The sequence below is a fragment of the Balaenoptera musculus genome, chromosome 13 (genome assembly GCF_009873245.2).
Source record: "Balaenoptera musculus isolate JJ_BM4_2016_0621 chromosome 13, mBalMus1.pri.v3, whole genome shotgun sequence".
Lineage (NCBI taxonomy): Eukaryota > Metazoa > Chordata > Mammalia > Artiodactyla > Balaenopteridae > Balaenoptera > Balaenoptera musculus.
The window spans coordinates 14740454-14758655 of NC_045797.1; the positions used below are offsets into that span (position 1 = coordinate 14740454).

General features: G+C 51.7%; 1 protein-coding gene across 5 annotated transcripts; it reads left to right on the forward strand.

The window, feature by feature from the left end:
• Positions 1–2845: 2845 nt before the first annotated feature.
• Positions 2846–12329, forward strand: SFTPB (surfactant protein B). Of its 5 annotated transcripts, none has more exons than XM_036873871.1 (11): positions 2846–2959; positions 3306–3436; positions 3815–3886; positions 4248–4373; positions 4963–5115; positions 5327–5422; positions 8485–8668; positions 8826–8986; positions 9829–9909; positions 10473–10557; positions 10684–12329. In XM_036873871.1, exons 1-10 carry the CDS (start codon positions 2896–2898, stop codon positions 10533–10535), a joined length of 1131 nt encoding a protein of 376 aa, XP_036729766.1. In that variant the 5' UTR covers positions 2846–2895; the 3' UTR covers positions 10536–10557; positions 10684–12329. The 5 variants fall into 5 exon arrangements, with proteins under 5 accessions (XP_036729766.1, XP_036729767.1, XP_036729769.1 ...); XM_036873872.1 differs by having other exon boundaries at positions 10888–12329; XM_036873874.1 differs by having other exon boundaries at positions 8554–8668.
• The last annotated feature ends 5873 nt before the right edge of the window (positions 12330–18202 follow it).

The following is an 18202-nucleotide window of genomic DNA, read 5'->3' on the forward strand; positions in this document are numbered from 1 at the left end:
TCTAGGACCCATCACTGATACCAAAATCCTAGGATGCTCAGGTTCCATAGCCGGCCCTCCATGTCGTGTAGGATCCAAGGCTGGTTGAATGTATGGTTTCAGAACCTGCAGACACAGAGGCCCAGCTATATTTTCTGTTTTTTAATAATAGCCATGCTAGGAAGTGTAAAGTGCTGTTTTGATTTGCTCCAGGCCACTTTACAGTAAGTAGTCAAGGACGCTCTTTTAATCCACCATTAATGTGGCTTTGGCTCTTCACACATTTGCTTCTCTCCTGTCTCACTACCAACTGACTCACCTCTTATCTCCCAGTTCAAAATCCAGTTGGCTCAGCCAGGCCAATGGATTGATTCTCTTTGGGTCAGGTGTCTACTCCCGGCCCAAAAGACTCCAGACAGGGGGATGGAGGGAAGGGGTCCATGGGGCTTCCCTTTCCAGAAGTGTGGTGAGGGCACTTTCTAGACAGGGTGACTGGGGACAGGCAAGAGTAGGCTTGTGCAGTGTAGACTGTGGTGGGCTGTGGGCACGGTACTAGGCAGGAAGCATGAACTGTGTAGCTTAGTCACCAGGAACTGGCCCTCAGAAATGTCAAATTGTCCACAAGCCAGGAGGGGACCCACTTCTTATTGACAAACTCAAATTAATAAACTCTCAGATCTTGGGGTGGCTAACAGAATGTTTCTTTTTCTTTCTCTTCAGGATGATTCTTTATTCATTTACAGTGGGAAATAGATGGGTCAGGAGGACAGCTGGCTGTACAGCAGATCTGTGCAGGCTCTCTCTGTAGCTATGCCCCGTGACAAGAGCCAAATTTTATTGTCTTTCTTTTCCTTTTTTTTAAATGTATTTTTTATTGAAGTATAGTTGATTTACTATGTTTTATAAATTTCTGCTGTACTGTAAAGTGACTCAGTTATACACATATATACATTCTTTTTTATATTTTTTCCCTTATCGTTTATCCCAGGATATTGAATATAGTTCCCTATTCTATACAGGAGGACCTTGTTGTTTATCCATCCTATATGTAATAGTTTGCATCTACTAACCCCAAACTGCCTGTCCATCTTTCTCCCACCTCACTAAGAAGCCAAATTTTAATCAGAGAATGTGGTGCCACTCGCGTCAGAACAAGAGGAACCGGGGACCCATCCCAGGGACCACAAGGCAGACATCCTCACCCCTGCCCCAGGCCAGGGCAGCTTGGTCAACGGCTGGTTTTTTTGTGTTTTCTTTATTTTTTCCTCTTGGATGGCAGCTCTCAAGGGTGTGGAGACACTGACCCCTCTTTGAGGATTTGATAGGAGCCATGGACCCATTATCCAGAAAACCCCACGGAACACACAGTTTTGTGTTCAGTGTGGTGGATCTGAGACAATGCCATGTGTCCAACTCCATGTCGCTTTCCCCTGGGCACACGGGCACATGATGTCCCCCAGCCCTCACGTGGTTAAGTGGGACAGTGTGATGGAATCCTGGCCCAAAAACTGGAGGCAGAAATGAAGGCCACTCCCAGGCCTGACCCCCAACTCTCCCCTCCTTATCTCCCCCTCTTTCTCTCTGTGCCCTGCTGGCCAGATGCAGAGCATCCAGGGGAGGACCCCGAGCCCTGGGGGACAGAAGAGCAGGCAGAGGGAGGGGACTGGGCTCCTAAGTGACAGTGCGGACTAGAGCCTCACCTCCTGAACCAGCCTGCTCTGCGCTGTGAGAAGGAAGCAGGGGCCGTGGGAAGCCCCCGTGACAGCAGTTAGACACCCTGACCGACACCCCCAGAGGCAGCCATCCGCAGGCCCCGCCCCCTGCAGCTCGGGCAGCCCTGAGTGTGCCCTGCGCGGCTCCTTTGTTTAACACTCACTAAACTACAAGCACCTCCTGTCCCACCTTCTTGGGCGGAATACAAGTCATGGGGTCCCCATCTTTGTCACACGTTTACACACCACACTCTTGGTCATACCAGCGAGGGCTTGAGGCCAACAGAAACTGCCCGAGTCCTTGTGTGACCTTGAGGGAGTCACTGGGCCATCCCGAGTCCATCGGCGCTGATTCCCGCCCTGCCCGTGCCCGTGAGCTTCCGCTGGAGAGGGTGCCCCAGGCCTCAGCCACGCTGGTGGCCACGAGCCAACGCCCGACTGCCTGCTCTTGCCCCTCGTGTCCGCCCCTCGGGGGTGGTGAGCTTGTCCTTGGGTGTGCGCTGCCTCGGGGGGGCCTGACCCGGCAGCTGCAGAGGTTTCTTCCTCCTGAACAAGCTGTGCCCCTTGGCTCAGACTCTTGGGGCACTTCGGCTTTTTTTCTTTGGTTCATGTAAATGCTCTTCTGACTAATGCCAGCCGTGTTCTCATAGAACCAGAGGAGTTTTCTGGAGGAAAGGATAGGGAGGGGGTGGGGCGGGGTAGGTGGCCTTGGAGGGTTCCCAGTCTGCCCCTCCGGTGCCTGCCCTGGGTCAAGAGCCAGGCAGGAAGCTCTTAAGAGCAATTGCTCAAGAGCAGAGGAGGGCTGAGAGGCCTGGGGTAGAGATGGGAGTTGGGGGGAGTCACTCTGGCTGCCCCGATCCTGCCTCAGTTTCCCTTCCATAACCCAGAGAGATGGGACCCGATGTGAAGGCTCAAGAGCCCCCTGGTTAGAGGGAGTCCAGGCCCATGAGGAATAGGATGTGGCTGTGCAGGGGTTGGGGGACCAGGGGAGCAGGATGGGCATCAGGTAGGAGCCGGGGGGGGCGGCTGGCAGGAGTGTCACTGCTGGGAAGAGGAGGGGATCAAAGCAAAACACCTGGAGGGCCCTCCAGGGCAAAGGCAAACACTGAGGTCACGGCTGCTCCCGCAGAGCTCTGCTCCCACACCCCAGCCCCCAGCTATAAGGGCCCCACCCCAGGCAGGGCGTCCAGGCTGTGGAGGAGTCATGGCCAAGTCACACCTGCTGCCGTGGCTGCTCCTGCTGGCCGCACTCTGTGGTCCAGGCACTGGTGAGTCTCCCCAGCCTCTCCTCACCCCACTCGCCACCCCGGGGCCAGGTGTGGAGGGGGCATCACGACCTCCTCCACCCCTTACCGAGCCCTGGCTCTGTCCCAGGCATTATCCTCAGGCTGTACCTTGTCCTCGTTTTAAAGATGAGGGAGTTTTGACTCAGAGAAACTCCAGGGCTTGTCCAAGGTCGCACAGCTGGCGGGCACTATAGCAGGTAGAACGCAGAGCCGTCCGACTCCAGCATGTTTAACGGTCATGCGTCCCAGTAAAATTGGGTTTGGAGGCTGGATGAGGCCAGGGTGCCAGGTGTGGCTTGGACCCCAAGGTTGCTCTGGCCCCAAACAGCAGCTGTCGGGACCACCCCATCCCTGGCCTGCGCCCAGGGCCCCGAGTTCTGGTGCCAAAGCCTGGAGCAAGCATTGCAGTGCAGAGCCCTAGGGCACTGCCTGAAGGAAGTCTGGGGACATGTGGAAGCTGTGAGTACCACCCAAGGATGCACCGAGACCAAAGGTCTTGGGATAGAGGGTCCTGGGTAGGCTCTGGATGGGCCTGAGGGATTGGAGCCCCTGTAGGGGATGGGATGGGATGGGATAGGATGGGATGGGATGGGATGGGTTGGGGTGGAAGGGATGGGATTGATGGGATGGTTGGGATGGGATGGGATGGGATGGGATGAGTTGGGGTGGAAGGGATGGGATTGATGGGATGGGTTGGGATGGGATGGGAGGGATGGGATGGGATGGGATGGGATCGTGGGCAGTTGCCAGTGTCTTGGAGCACCCTATCAGCCTCAGCCACCTGAGCTGGGAGCATGGCCTCCACTCATGTGCCCCAAACTGGGGCCCTCTCCTCAGGATGACCTGTGCCAGGAATGTGAGGACATCACCTACGTTCTCACCAAGATGGCCAAGGAGGTCATTTCCCAGGTAATGAGGCCCAGACCCTGGACTGAAGCTTGGGGATTAAGAGATAGGGAAGAGGTTAGCCCCTTAAAGGAGCCATCTCCAGCTCGGGGGTGACGCCTGGGTTCCCCCGGGGGACTCCAGGCGCCTCTTGGCCGGGAGAGGGCTCTGGAAGCGAGCTCAGTGGCACAGCCAGAGACGGTCTTTCCTGAGGGGAGCAGTCACCCCTGTGCCCAAGTATGTGGCGCCTTAGCACCCTCCCAACTCCAGGGCCCTGGGTGAAGGTGGCCAGTCAGGTGGGCAATGGCCTCATGTCCAGGGGTTCAGGCAGGGGCAGACCTCAGAGAGGCCAGGCTGATGGCCCCGTCTCCCGCCTGCCTCCCAGGGCACGATACGGGAATTGCTGGAGCACGAGTGCGACATCTTCCCGCTGAAGCTGCTGGGGTCCCAGTGCCACCGCATGCTGGACACCTACTTCCCACTGGTCATCCACCACTTCCAGAACCAGATGGTGAGGCCCTCTTGCCTCGCCTGCACCCTGCCTCCTGCACGGCCTTCACGCCCACCCTCTCCCTGAGTTACCCCCCCACCGTGGCAGCCCACCCCCTGCCCACACGGGGTGCAGGAAACTCAGTGCCCCTTGGCCTGTAGCCAGGTGACAGCACCCCCCACTCAGCCATACACGGTGGGCCTGCACGCTCTCAGGCACCGGCACGCACCCTCACACCCTTCGCACAGACAAACGCTCAGTCACACACTCACTGCGCACAGTCTCACGCGACATCTACGCTGTCTACATGCTCACACGACAAACACACTCTCACATACTTACACTCACTCATTCTCACAAACATCCGCGTTCACACTTGTTCACGCACATTCCCAGACACGTGCCCCAAAGTCCCCACTTGACCCCCTCTCTACCTTTGGTCTCCTCTCCCACCCCGACAGAGTCCTAAGCCACAGCCCCAAACCAGCCTGCTCCCCGCATTCCAGGCCTAAAGGCAGTGGCCTGGTGCCTGAGTCCTTGAGCCAGACGGAGGGGGAGTGGGGTCCCCTCCCCCACCCCAATCACCTTCTCACCCTGCGTTGTGCCCTAGAGCCCGAAGGCCACCTGCGAGCACTTGGGCCTGTGCAAACGCACGCATCCAGAGCCACAGCAGGAGCCAGAGCCGTCAGGCCCCCTGCAGGACAAGCTGGTCCTCTCCGTGCTGCCTGGGGCCCTCCAGGCGAGGCCCGGGCTGCAGACACAGGTGAGATGGAGATCCAGAGAGCGAGGGCCGTGGCCGAGGCCCTGGATCACTTGGCCTGGGAGGGGCAGCGTTGGGAAGGGGACCAGCAGCTCCAGGCAGGGCCTACGGCAGGAGCAGGAGGAGGGGACACGGAAGTGGAGGCGAGTCGGGCGAGGCAGAGCCCAGAGGAGCCTTCTGTCCAGCTTGCCTCCAGCGCGATTCTCTCCCCCAGGATCTCTCCGAGCAGCGGTTCCCCCTCCCCATCCCCCTCCCGGTCTGCTGGCTCTGCAGGACTTTGATCAAGCGGATCCAAGCTGTGATTCCCAAGGTGAGGCGTCCAGGGCCACGAGGCCGCCCACACCTCCACTTCCCCCCACCCCTCCCCATATGCCCACCAGGGGCCAGCTGGCTGCATTGTCCCCACCCAAGGGACCCTGGCACTCAGGCTGGGCCTGGTAGGTGCCAGACCTAGAGCCTGTTCAACGACTGTGGGGAATTCCTTGGCGGTCCAGTGGTTAGGACTCGGCACTTTCACTGCCGTGACCCAGGTTCAATCCCTGGTCCGGGAAACTAATCTCCCTCAAGCCATGGGGGAGAAAAAAACAAACAGAAACAAAACCACTGTGAAGCCCCGACTGTGTGCCAGGCACTATGACAGGTGTCAAAGTACAGAAAAGAACCTCAGTCGTCTTTGTAGAAAAGGTTCTTTCATTTTACAAAAGGAGAATTTCCGCAGATGGACACTCCATCCCTGCCTGCCCCAAACGTGGGGTCTTCCAGACCTGTAGTGACCATCACCCAACGGCCCTGCCCTGAAATGGGGCCCAAGTGAGGACAGGCCCTGCCCCGTCGGCCCTTCCAGATGAGGGCCTGCACGGCCGCCTGGTCACTGAGGGCGTCCCCACCCTCCTGAGTTTGCATTGTGGTGGGAGAGATTTTTTTCAGGTAGTGGTTACTTCAGAGCAGAGAATGAAAACAGATGAGGGGAGGGACAGTGATGGGGGAGGGGGGTTAGGATGGTCATCAGGAGGCGTCTCTGAGGAGGTGATGGCTGAGCTGAGGCCTGGAGGATGACAAAGCAGAACGAGCTTGGTCAGCTGTGTGGCTGCCTCATGTGGGCTCGGGGAGGGTGGTCGGGGAGGGGGCAGAGCGTAGGTCGGCGGGCCCGGGAGAAACACCGGAGCCAAGCGAGAGAATGCTGGGCCTTCTTCTGCACGCAGTTCACAGCTGTGGAAGGGTTTCAGGCAGGGGGAGGCCATGACTGGATTTACACTTCAGCAAGATCGAGCTCCTGCAGTTTGAAGAATGAATTGGGCAGATGGGAGAGAAAAAATGAGAGCAAGGAGATGATTGCAGAAATGGGGGGTGGAGCTAGGAGGGGGACTGGGGACGTGTCTGGGACAGGGGCTCTGCAGGACTCAGCGATGGACGGGACCTGGGGAGTGGGGACGAGAGAGGAATCGGCAATGACTCCATGGACTTTGGCTTGAGCAATGGGTTCTCTGGAATGCCCCCAGCTGAGATGAGTAGATTTGAGAAGAAACAGGTCTGGGCAGAAAAATCATGAGTTCTCTCCTGGCCATGCTGAGTTCAAGACTCTTGTGCAACATGCAAGAGGAGGCGACAAGCAGGCAGCCGGATCCCCCAGCCAGGTCCAGAGACATCAGTCTGAGAGTCGAGGCTACAGACAAGATTTAAATCCCAGGGAACGGTTGGGATCATCCAGGGACGTGGTGTGGACCAGGTCGAGGAGAAGGAGGCCCGGTCCAAGCAAAGGGAAACACCAGCGAAAGAACCTGAGGAGGGACAGCCAGGGAGGTGGGGACACCACGGCATGAGGGTCACAGAGGCTGAGAGAAGAAGGAATTTCAGCAAGGACGGAGCGGTCATCGGGCCCCAAAGCTGCTGAGGGATCAACAACACATGTCCAGGGGGATGCTGTGACCTTGAGAGCTGTTTTGGAGGAGTTACGGGGACCAAAGCGTAGCATTAAGTACTGACAACTCTTTCATGAAGTTTTTCTGGGAAGGGGAGTGGAGATGGGTGAGGCTCTTTTAAAAAAATATTAATTTATTTATTTATTTTATTTATTTATTTATTTATTTGGCTGGTCTGGGTCTTAGTTGCGGCTCACGGGATCTTCGTTGCCGCATGCAGGATCTTCGTTGCGGTATGCAGGAAATTTAGTTGTGGCATGCGAACTCTTAGTTGCAGCACGTGGGATCTAGTTCCCTGACCAGGGATGGAACCCAGGTCCCCTGCATTGGGAGCACGGAGTCTTAGCCACTGGGCCACCAGGGAAGTCCCGGGGTGAGGCTTTTTAATGAGAGAAGCTATTTTAACGTGTTCACATGCTAAGAGACCAATGGGCAGGAGGGAATAGCAATGAGGCAGGACAGAGAGGGGGATGCAGAGGTGAAGCACGTGTGCAGGTGGGGGCAGGGTGGGCCCAATGCACAAGGAGATGGGCGAGCTTTTGACAGAGCAGGGATACCTCATCATAGCAGGAGAGGAGGCCGAGTGTGGGATCTGTTGCGAGCAAATGGGTACATTTGGTGAGATGTACCATTTGGAATGTGTTACATCCCAGAGAAGTACACGTCCCTCTGCCCTACTCCTTCCTCGGCCTTTCTGGTGCTAGGGGACAGCGGAGGGTTGCAAGCAGGAGCAGGGCCCAGGCCAGCCTGCCGCATATAGGTTCTTTTTTTTTTAATTGAAGTATAGTTGATGTACAGTATTATATGTTACAGGTGTACAATATAGTGATTCACAAAACTTTGAAAGGTTATATGCCATTTATAGTTATTATAAAATATTGGCTATATTCCCTGTGATGTGCAATATGTCCTTGTAGCTTATTTCATGCATGTAAGTTCTTGGCTGAATGAATAAAGGAGCGGAGGGATGAGCGTGCCTGCCGCCTCTCTCCTTGCCCCTCAGCTGGGAGGTTGTGTTTGGAATCAAGGGTGGGGTGGGGAAACTCCTGGCTTCCCCCAGGGACTCCTGAAACCGCAGGCTCTGGAGCACAGACAGGAGCTGGAAAGCACAGCACGCCCGGGTCAGGAGGGAGAAGACTCAGGTCTGGTTCTGCCTCTGCCCCAGGCTGCCATGTGGCCTTGGCAATGACCACCTCTCTGGGCAACTCTGGAATTTCAGCAATTCCAGACTCTTTGAAGTCAAAGGTGGGTCCATGGCCTGATTCTTGCACCAGTTCAGTGATTCTGGGCAAGTCCCCTGGACTCTGTGATGCTCAGGGTCCTTATCTGTAAACAGTATAATAATTCTCCAAGGGAACAAAGTAAGGTCTACAAAGTACCCAGCTAGTGCTAGGCACTGACTAGGTCTTTCAAGAGAAGGTCCGACCCTGCCCTCTCTCGGCCCCCGCCCCAGGGTACGCTGGCCACGACTGTGGCCCAAGTGTGCCACGTGGTACCCCTGGTGGTGGGCGGCATCTGCCAGTGCCTTGCCGAGCGCTACGTCTCCATCCTGCTAAACACACTGCTGGACCGCATGCTGCCCCAGCTGGTCTGCGGCCTCATCCTCCGGTGCTCCAGCGAGGACGGCGCTGGCCCAGGTGAGCCTGCAGTCCCAGCCCCTGCCCATCGCCCGCTCTCATCCCTCCCCACCCTGGTCCTGCACGACCCTCCCCCTCCCAGGTGCCCCTGCACTGCGCCAGTGAGGACAGGAACTGAATTCTCTGCAGGGCATCCTTGACTGTTTTTTCTCTCTAGCCCTCACCGCTCTGGGGTCCCTGCCAGGAGAATGGTTACCGCAAGACACTGAGTGCCAGCTCTGCATGTCTGTGACCACCCAGGCAGGGAAGAGCAGCGAGCAGGCCATGCCACAGGCAATGCGCCAGGCCTGCCTGGGCTCCTGGCTGGATAGGCAAAAGGTGAGGGGCAGGCACAGCAGAGGCTTGGGACCCAGGGGCTGCCAGTGGTGGAGGGTGGAGCCCAGGAGAGACTTCCCAGCCAGAGATACACTGAGATACTTCCCCCCCACCGCCGTTAAGGAGCTCAGACAGGCAGACGGGATGTGGGCCAAACAGTGGTGGTGCTGTAACTTAGGGCAAACCCCGCTAAGGTCAGGAGTCGTCTCTGGACAAAGGATGTGGGCTCTGGAGGACCAGCAGGCCTCTCTCATGGACCAGGAGGGAGGCCCGGTCATCTACCAGGAGATGAGTAATGTCAGGGCCGGCTGGAGCCCGAGAGGGCCTGGCCATCTCTCCAGGGTCCCAGTCCTGTCCCAGCGCCAACCCTCCTTCCGGTGTGACTCAGTGGGGACCAACCCCCCTGCAGGAGAGGGCTGGGCCTGAAGTCCTGGGGTCCCCGTACTCAGAGTGGGCGACAAGCCCGCTGACTCCCGTCCCAGGAGGCTCCTTTCCACATGGTACTCCCTACTGCCCATCACGTCAGGTCTCCAAGACCAGATGAGCTTTAGGATGCCTCCCAGAACTGAAATTTAGGGGGAGGGGGGAAAGGGGGATGAGATTCTGCCCCTGTGCCTCCACCTCCAACGTCCCTGGCTTTCCTGGCAGAAACCCCCATTTCAGCCCACGGCGGCTTGTTCAGAGTGTTACAGCCGGAGCTGCTCAGTGGGGACTGAGGGCTGGACCTACACGAGGTCCGGGGGAGCCCTGGGGTGATCCATCTAAGTGGGGAGGCCTGCAGCCAGGCAGGAGAGCCCTGCCCTGGGCCTGGGCCCACCCCACCCTGTGTCTGTCTCCTTCCTCAGTGTGAGCAGTTTGTGACGCAGCACGCACCCCAGCTGCAGACCCTAGTGTCCGGGGGCTGGGACGCCCACACCGCCTGCCAGGTACACCCACGCTTCCCAGCTGATCCGGGACTTTCCTCAGCTCCCAGGACCCCCGCCCTCTCCGGTCCACGGTCCTCAAGGGCCCCATTCCCCCAGGGTGCAGGGCGGCCCCATTCCCCTGGGGTGCAGGACAGCCCCAGGAGCGCAGGCCCCCAACTGGGACATGCCCTCGCATGTTTTACGATAGAAAAGGCAGTCTCAGAGAAGTCAAGAGAAAGCCACGAAAGAATGAAAAAGAGGAGTATGGGAAGGGAGAGGGCAGCTTTAAGGAGTGTGGTTTGAGGTGCATTCTGGGATGGGGGGGTGTTCACTGAGCAGTGTGTGCTTGATGGGGGGCTACAAAGTGAGAGTCTTGGGGTGAGCATCCCACCTCCTCCAGCTCTAAACCCAGAAGGCCTGTGGCTCAGGGAGTGGCCCAAGGAGTCCACGAGGTCACCTCAAGAGCTCCCACCAGGTGGCAGGTGGAGTGAGAGCCGCCCCTTCTAGGAGGAGATTCCCTAACATCCTCAGAGCTGGGAATGGGGGGTGCAAGGCCTCAGGCCCTAATGCTGTCCGTGTGGCAGGCCCTGGGGATGTGCATGACCCCGTTCAGTCCTCTTCAGTGCGTCCACAGACCCCACTTCTGATGAGAACTCAACGTCATGCCAGGTGAGTCCAGGCCCCCAACTGACGGGAGTGTGGGCAGGTCCTCCTCCCATCAGGAGGGGAGCCCCTCTGTCCCCAAGCAGGAAAAGACAGCCACTGATTCTGGCTGCTCCATCCTCTTCTTCACAGGCCAAACTCGAGGCTCCCGAGGGCCCCTGGCAGCACCTTCACCAGAATGACCTCTCTCGAACCCGCTCACCCCTCTGCCCAGAATCCCTGTGGCGCTCAGTGCCAGGCCCAGCTCCCAGCTCCCTCGCTCTGGCCCAGCCCTCAGGGGAGCTTCTGTGCCTGCCTGAGGCTTCCCCCTTACAGCTCACCCTCTGCACTCTTCAGTCTTGGATGTGTTTAGACCAAGGCCAGCCTTTCCTGAAACTCAGGGGAAATCAGACTTTGCTGCCCGAAGATGACACCCCCTCAGAGGCCAGGAACTCCGCCATCACCTGTCTCCCCACTCCTGAGACACATCCTTCTCTCCCTCCTCGTCATTCCGTCAGAGGCCGCACCTTAGGATGGAGGGGTGGGTCAGATGCAACCTCTGTGCCAGGTGCCTCCAGGCAGGGAAGTGCCCCTGAGAACAAACCTGGTCAACTTTACAATTCTCCCTAGAGCAAGACCCCAACACAAAGGTCATTTATTCATTTCTTCGCTCATTTTTTAAAAATGCAGTGAGTGCCTGTGGCCAGGCCACCTTCTAGGGGCAAGGGCCAGAGCTGTGAATAAAAGAGCGAGCCCGCTGCCCTCCTGGAGCTCACACCCCGGGGCCAGCCTCTTCCATCTGCAGGTCAGGGGGAAGCCCGGCCTGCTCCCCAAATCCTCAGCCTGGTCTGTCCTATCTCTAACGACAGCCTGAAACCAGAGCCACTTCCGTCCACTCTGGGTGTGAGGCACAGCCAAGGCTGCATCTTCTGCAGAGGGGGTTTCCGGGCCGGGGCCACCTTCACACACTACCTGAGCCATCCCTGCTCTCACGGGGTAGAGATCTCCCCAGGGCTGGGCCGAGGGGATCTCGTTGTGGGCCCCCAGTGCTTCTCCAAGTCCTGGCTGCAAGAGGACAGCAGGGGAAAAGCTGGGCCCTGCCTCACTCCGATCTCCACGTGCACAAGATCCTAGCTTTTATAATTATTCTGCTAAAACACTTTCACAAAATTCAAGATTCAGAAGAATAAAAAATGGGAACATAAAGTACCAGAAAAGATAGACATGTGAAATCCTTAAACTTTTTTTAAACATCAGGAAACCCCTGGCGTGGTCAAAGGTGAGCACGGCAGTGCTCAAGCCTGGCGGAAGGTGATTGGGCACTTTCAAAATTTGAACGTTTTCCTGCTTAAGAGCTGTTGTTGCTTTTTGTAAGGTTGAACTCCCAACTTTTGTTTGAAATGCCAGGATGACTCGATTCCTGCTGTGATGTATCTCCTCAAAGCTCACTTGGGGCTGGTCACGCTGGGGATCAGTTCCCAGGTAATGCAGCAACCATAAGGATACTAACAAAGTGCCATCTCCTTGTCCTAAAAGAAAAGACACTGCCCTTTAAGATGCTGCAGAAGCTGCAGCCTTACCCTGAAGGTAGCCGGGCGGGGCGGGGGGGGGGGGGGGCGGGGGGGGCCTGCCCCACCCTCCTTCATGATGGAGAAATATACGCCTACGTCACCTCTCCCTTCTGTAACTGCTTCCAGGCTGGCCCCCACCTGTTACCCTCCCCTCTCCCAAAAAGCCCACCCACTGTGATGAAGTGAGGTCGTCAGGGTACCCCAAACTCAAAATATACCAAAAAAAAACCCAACCAACCAAATTAATTAACCTTTAGCATTAAAGACCTAAATGCCTGGAAGTGTCCCTTCACTTCATAAAAGAACTTTTATTATGTTTCCTATTATAAAAGAAATACATGTTTATTGTAGAAAATTCAGAAATTGCAGACCAAGAAACAGTTGAAATCACCCACAATCCTACCAATCCCAGGAGAGAGCTATATTGGATGTAGACTTTGACCCTGAACTAGACTTTTTCAATCCATTTGCCCACCCTTTGGCTCCACCCTGAATGGTTCCACCATTCAAGCACCAGGAAGAGCTTTTTATACAACCTGCACTTGGGGTAGGGAAGATTGACACAAACCCTTGGCCTCTGAATTTGAACTTTTAAGTAAATCTTTTTGTAAATCTATAGCAGACTATTGTCTTGAAAGCCATTATTTCAATTACAAGACTAAGGTCCCTGAGAGAAAAGAGTGTTTTACATTTTGAAAAAAAGCTTGGTTGGGAAGATGAAGCGCATCGACAGCCTGAAGGACGGGAGGCATTAACAGTTTATCCCAAAAGCAAGCGTGGGAATGAGCTCCTGATAATGGAAGAGGAGGCTTCACTCAAAAGGTCAGGAGTCAACCAGCTATGGGAGGAGAGAAGTGGCTACAGCTGAGACTCAGGGTGGGGGTTCCTGAGACATTCCCAGCACCCTGCACCCCAGAGGAAGGTAAGAAGGAAAAGCCCCAAGAGGGGTTAGTGTCCCAGAGCAGTAGAGGGGCTCGTTCTTCAGTTGCCAGGGTGCAGCCTGGGGAGGACACATCAGAAAGAGTGAAGAGAATGGCCTCAGGGAGGGGCCTGGGGGCTGCCCCAGGGGGAGCCCACCCACATGATGCAGGAGAGCAAGCACACCTCACAGCCCAGAGGCCATCAGGATGGGCTCTGGACAAGATGGTGGGCCCACAAGAGCCCATGGTTGGCGACAAAGCAGTGACAGTTGCATGGACCTTGAGAGGATGAGAAGTCAGACATGTGTAGCCAACACAAGATGGTGAAGATCAGGCAAGATGAGTGACGCTTGGGTGGAGACCTGGAGTACCCGGGAGAGCACAGTCACCAACATCTCTCCTCACAACAGGGTAATGTGTAAATCAATCCCAGGGGTAAGGGAAGGAGGGTTCAGTGGTTAGTTGCCCAAGATGGGCTGGCTGTGCATTAAACAAGAAGGGACTGAGTTATTTTCAGATGGAAATATTAAGTATGGGGGGCTTATGAGCCAAAATGAGTTCAGTTATAGACAAATACAATTATATTTATGTCCCGCAATTAATGACTGAAGTTTTAAATCCACTACACAATCACTATAACATTTATAACATATATAACATTATTCCAAACCTTCCTCTGCACATGTACAAAAATAGATATAACAGATTTACAAAAATGGGAACACCCTATACATGCTGTTTTGTAAACTGCTTTGTTCATTTAAAATAATCTTTCCTATAAAATAGATAAACAAGAACCTACTATATAGCACAGGGAACTATACTCAGTATCTTGTAATAACCTATAATGGAAAAGAAACTGAAAAAGAATATTTATATATATATAAATAACTATATATATTTATATATGTATATAACTGAATCACTTTGCTGTACACCTGAAACTAACACAACATTGTAAATCAACTATACATCAACCAAGGAAATAAAAAATTAAAAAAAAATTTTTTTAACTTTTCCATGTCAATAAATATAGATACCTATCATCACTGCTAATTGCTGCATGCTTTTTTTCTTGATAAAAACTCTTTACTTTTTTTTTTAAAGATTGACTGATGGATTGATTGATTTTGGCTGCACTGGGTCCTAGTTGCGGCATGCGGGATCTTCGTTGCAGCATGTGGGATCTTTTAGTTGCAGTATGCAGACTCCTAGTTGCAGCATGTGAACTCTTAGTTGCAGCATGCGTGTGAGATCTAGTTCCCCGACGAGGGATCGAACCCAGGCCCCCTGCATTGGGAGCGTGGAGTCTTACCCACTGACAACCAGCGAAGTCCCAAAACTCTTTACTTTTTAAAACAACTATTATCAACAATGTTGTGAAGAATAAAAATCCTGGCAGTAACATCTTTGCTTACTAGTCTGATTATTTCCTTAGAATCAATTCTAAGACATGAAATTTTGGGGACAAAAACCATGTACATCTTTACTTCTAACATAGTCTGTATTATCAAACTGGCCCTCTACCAGCCGTACCAATTTCTATCTCAGTAGTAAACAAGTGCCTCTTTTTCACTCTCTCCAACCCTGGATATTAGCAATGTTTCAAATCTTTGCTAAACTATAAAATGACCTCCAGTTATTCTAATTTGCATTTCTTTGGTTACTAAGTAAACTTTTTTTAACATGTTTATTGGCTATTTATATTTCATCTTTCGTGAAATGCCTATTTGGGTTTCTTGCCTGATTTTCTGCTGGGGTGTTCTTTTTATTGTCTTACCAGTAAAAATATATCAGGTATATTTATTTATTTACTGTCCTATATGGTGCAGATTTTCCCCTAGCATAAGTCTCTCAAATTTAGGATATGTTTTCCACATATCTATCTTTTCCTTTGTGACATCCAGCTAAGAAAGCATGAATTTCACTTCTTTCCCATCTGTGATTCAGACTGGCCAGAGCCTTATGTCTCCAAAGAGAAAGCATATGCTGGAATCACAGCTGTAAAGACACGTGGGCCAGGCCCCCAGCTCAGACAGCAGTGGTGGAAGCCACCCACATGTCACCCACAAAGGACCTCAAGCTACACACACAGGACATGACAGTCAGCCTGAGCAGTGGTCCCCAACCTTTCAGGCAACTGCATCTATCGTCAACACCTTGGGAGGGTGTAAGGAGGCAAAGTCATCTCTGCAAAAGAAGGATACAGAGAACACAGACTCAGCACTATGCCATTTGCTTAACGAACATTATTAGTCACTGACTCCTAAGTGCCAAGCATTTCCCTAGGGCTGGGCACAAAAGAAACAGTTGCTGTCTGCCCTTTTGGAACTTAGAGTCTAGTTGAGAAGATGGACATTAATCAGAGAATCACAGAAAAAAATGGCATACTTCAGGTGGGGTAAGTGCCATCAGTTAGACCAATGCATGGTGCTGACTGAGCAGATACGAGAGTCAGAGAGGTGAAAGAAGAGCAAGGTAAAAGAAAAAGAGCACCCCAAGGAAAGGAAGTGGATGGCACAAAGGCCTGGTGCCTTGTGGCACATTTGAGCAACAGAATAAAAGCCAGTGAGTCTGGGAATCAGGATCAGGAGAAACATCCCGAGAGGTGACACTAGAGAGGCTAATTTCAGGCTTTATTCTAAGAGCCAATGAAGGGTCTTAAGCGGGAGATCAGGGTGTGGGGGAGAAATGATTTGGTTCGATTTGTGCCTTAAAAGGTTACTCTGGCTGGGACTTCCTTGGTGGTCCAGTGGTTAAGACTCCACCCTCCTGCCTCCCATCAGGAAGCTTGCACAAGCCTCTTAGATAGCCTCATCCACCAGCAAGAACTACAGTTCTGCAGCCTGTGGAAGGAAAACCACATTCACAGAAAGACAGACAAAATGAAAAGGCAGAGGACTTTGTACCAGATGAAGGAACAAGATAAAACCCCAGAAAAACAACTGAATGAAGTGGAGATAGGCAACCTTCCAGAAAAAAATTCAGAATAATGATAGTGAAGATGATCCAGGACCTCGGAAAAGGAATGGAGGCAAAGATCGAGAAGATGCAAGAATTGTTTAACAAAGACCTAGAAGAATTAAAGAACAAACACCTAGAAGAATTAAAGAACAAACAAACAGAGATGAACAATACAGTAACTGAAATGAAAAATACACTAGAAGGAATCAATAGCAGAATAACTGAGGCAGAAGAACGGATAAGTGACCTGGAAGACAGAATGGTGGAATTCACTGTCACCAAACAGAATAAAGAAAAAAGAATGAAAAGAAATGAAGACAGCCTAAGAGACCTCTGGGACAACATTAAACGCAACAACATTTGCATTATAGGGGTCCCAGAAGGAGAAGAGAGAAAGGACCCGAGAAAGTATTTGAAGAGATTATAGTCGAAAACTTCCCTAACATGGGAAAGGAAATAGCCATCCAAGTCCAGGAAGCGCAGAGAGTCCCAGGCAGGATAAACCAAAGGAGAAACACACCAAGACACATAGTAATCAAATTGACAAAAATTAAAGACAAAGAAAAATTATTGAAAGCAGCAAGGGAAAAATGACAAATAACATACAAGGGAACTTCCATAAGGTTAACAGCTGATTTCTCAGCAGAAACTCTACAAGCCAGAGGGAGTGGCACAATATATTTAAAGTGATGAAAGGGAAGAACCTACAACCAAGATTACTCTACCTGGCAAGGATCTCATTCAGATTCGATGGAGAAATCAAGTTTTACAGACAGGCAAAAGCTAAGAGAATTCAGCACCACCAAACCAGCTCTACAACAAATGCTAAAGGAACTTCTCTAAGTGGAAAACACAAGAGAAGAAAAGAACCTACAAAAACAAACCCATAACAATTAAGAAAATGGTCATAGGAACATACATATCGATAATTACCTTAAACGTGAATGGATTAAATGCTCCAACCAAAAGACACAGGCTGGCTGAATGGATACAAAAACAAGACCCATATATATGCTGTCTACAAGAGACCCACTTCAGACCTAGGGACACATACAGACTGAACGTGAGGGGATAGAAAAAGATATTCCATGCAAATGGAAATCAAAAGAAAGCTGGAGTAGCAATACTCATAGCAGATAAAATAAACTTTAAAATAAAGAATGTTACAAGAGACAAGGAAGGACAGTAGATAATGATCAAGGGATCAATCCAAGAAGAAGATATAACAATTATAAATATATATGCACCCAACATAGGAGCACCTCAATACATAAGGCAACTGCTAACAGCTATAAAAGAGGAAATCGACAGTAACACAATAACAGTGGGGGACCTTAACACCTCACTTACACCAATGGACAGATCATCCAGACAGAAAATTAATAAGGAAACACAAGCTTTAAATGACACAATAGACCAGATAGATTTAATTGATATTTATAGGACATTCCATCCAAAAACAGCAGATTACACTTTCTTCTCAAGTGCACATGGAACATTCTCCAGGATAGATCATCTTGGGTCACAAATCAAGGCTCAGTAAACTTAAGAAAATGGAAATCATATCAAGCATCTTTTCTGACCACAACGCTATGAGATTAGAAATGAATTACAGGGAAAAAACCGTAAAAAACACAAACACATGGAGGCTAAACAATACGTTACTAAATAACCAAGAAATCACTGAAGAAATCAGAGAGGAAATCAAAAACTACCTAGAGACAAATGACAATGAAAACATGACGATCCAAAACCTATGGGATGCAGCAAAAGCAGTTCTAAGAGGGAAGTTTATAGCTATACAAACCTACCTCAAGAAACAAGAAAAATCTCAAATAAACGATCCAACCTTACACCTAAATGAACTAGAGAAAGAAGAAAAAACAAAACCCAAAGTTAGTAGAAGGAAAGAAATCATAAAGACTAGAGCAGAAAAAAATGAAATGGAAACAAAGAAAACATAGCAAAGATCAATAAATACTAAAAGCTGGTTCTTTGAGAAGATAAACAAAATTGATAAACCTTTACCCAGACTCATCAAGAAAAAGAGGGAGAGGACTCAAATCAATAAAATTAGAAATGAAAAAGGAGAAGTTACAACAGACACCGCAGAAATACAAAGCATCATAAGACACTACTACAAGCAACTCTATGCCAATAAAATGGACAACCTGGAAGAAATGGACAAATTCTTAGAAAGGTATAACCTTCCAAGAC

What these genes read in the sequence shown, in the direction of transcription:
- SFTPB (XM_036873871.1), top strand. Translation starts at nt 2,896, where the DNA reads ATGGCCAAGTCACACCTGCTGCCGTGGCTGCTCCTGCTGGCCGCACTC. An exon ending in ACTCTGTGGTCCAGGCACTG is followed by an intron (nt 2,960 to 3,305) that starts GTGAGTCTCCCC and finishes GGCCCCAAACAG; the next exon opens with CAGCTGTCGGGACCACCCCA. An exon ending in TCCAAGCTGTGATTCCCAAG is followed by an intron (nt 5,423 to 8,484) that starts GTGAGGCGTCCA and finishes CCCCCGCCCCAG; the next exon opens with GGTACGCTGGCCACGACTGT.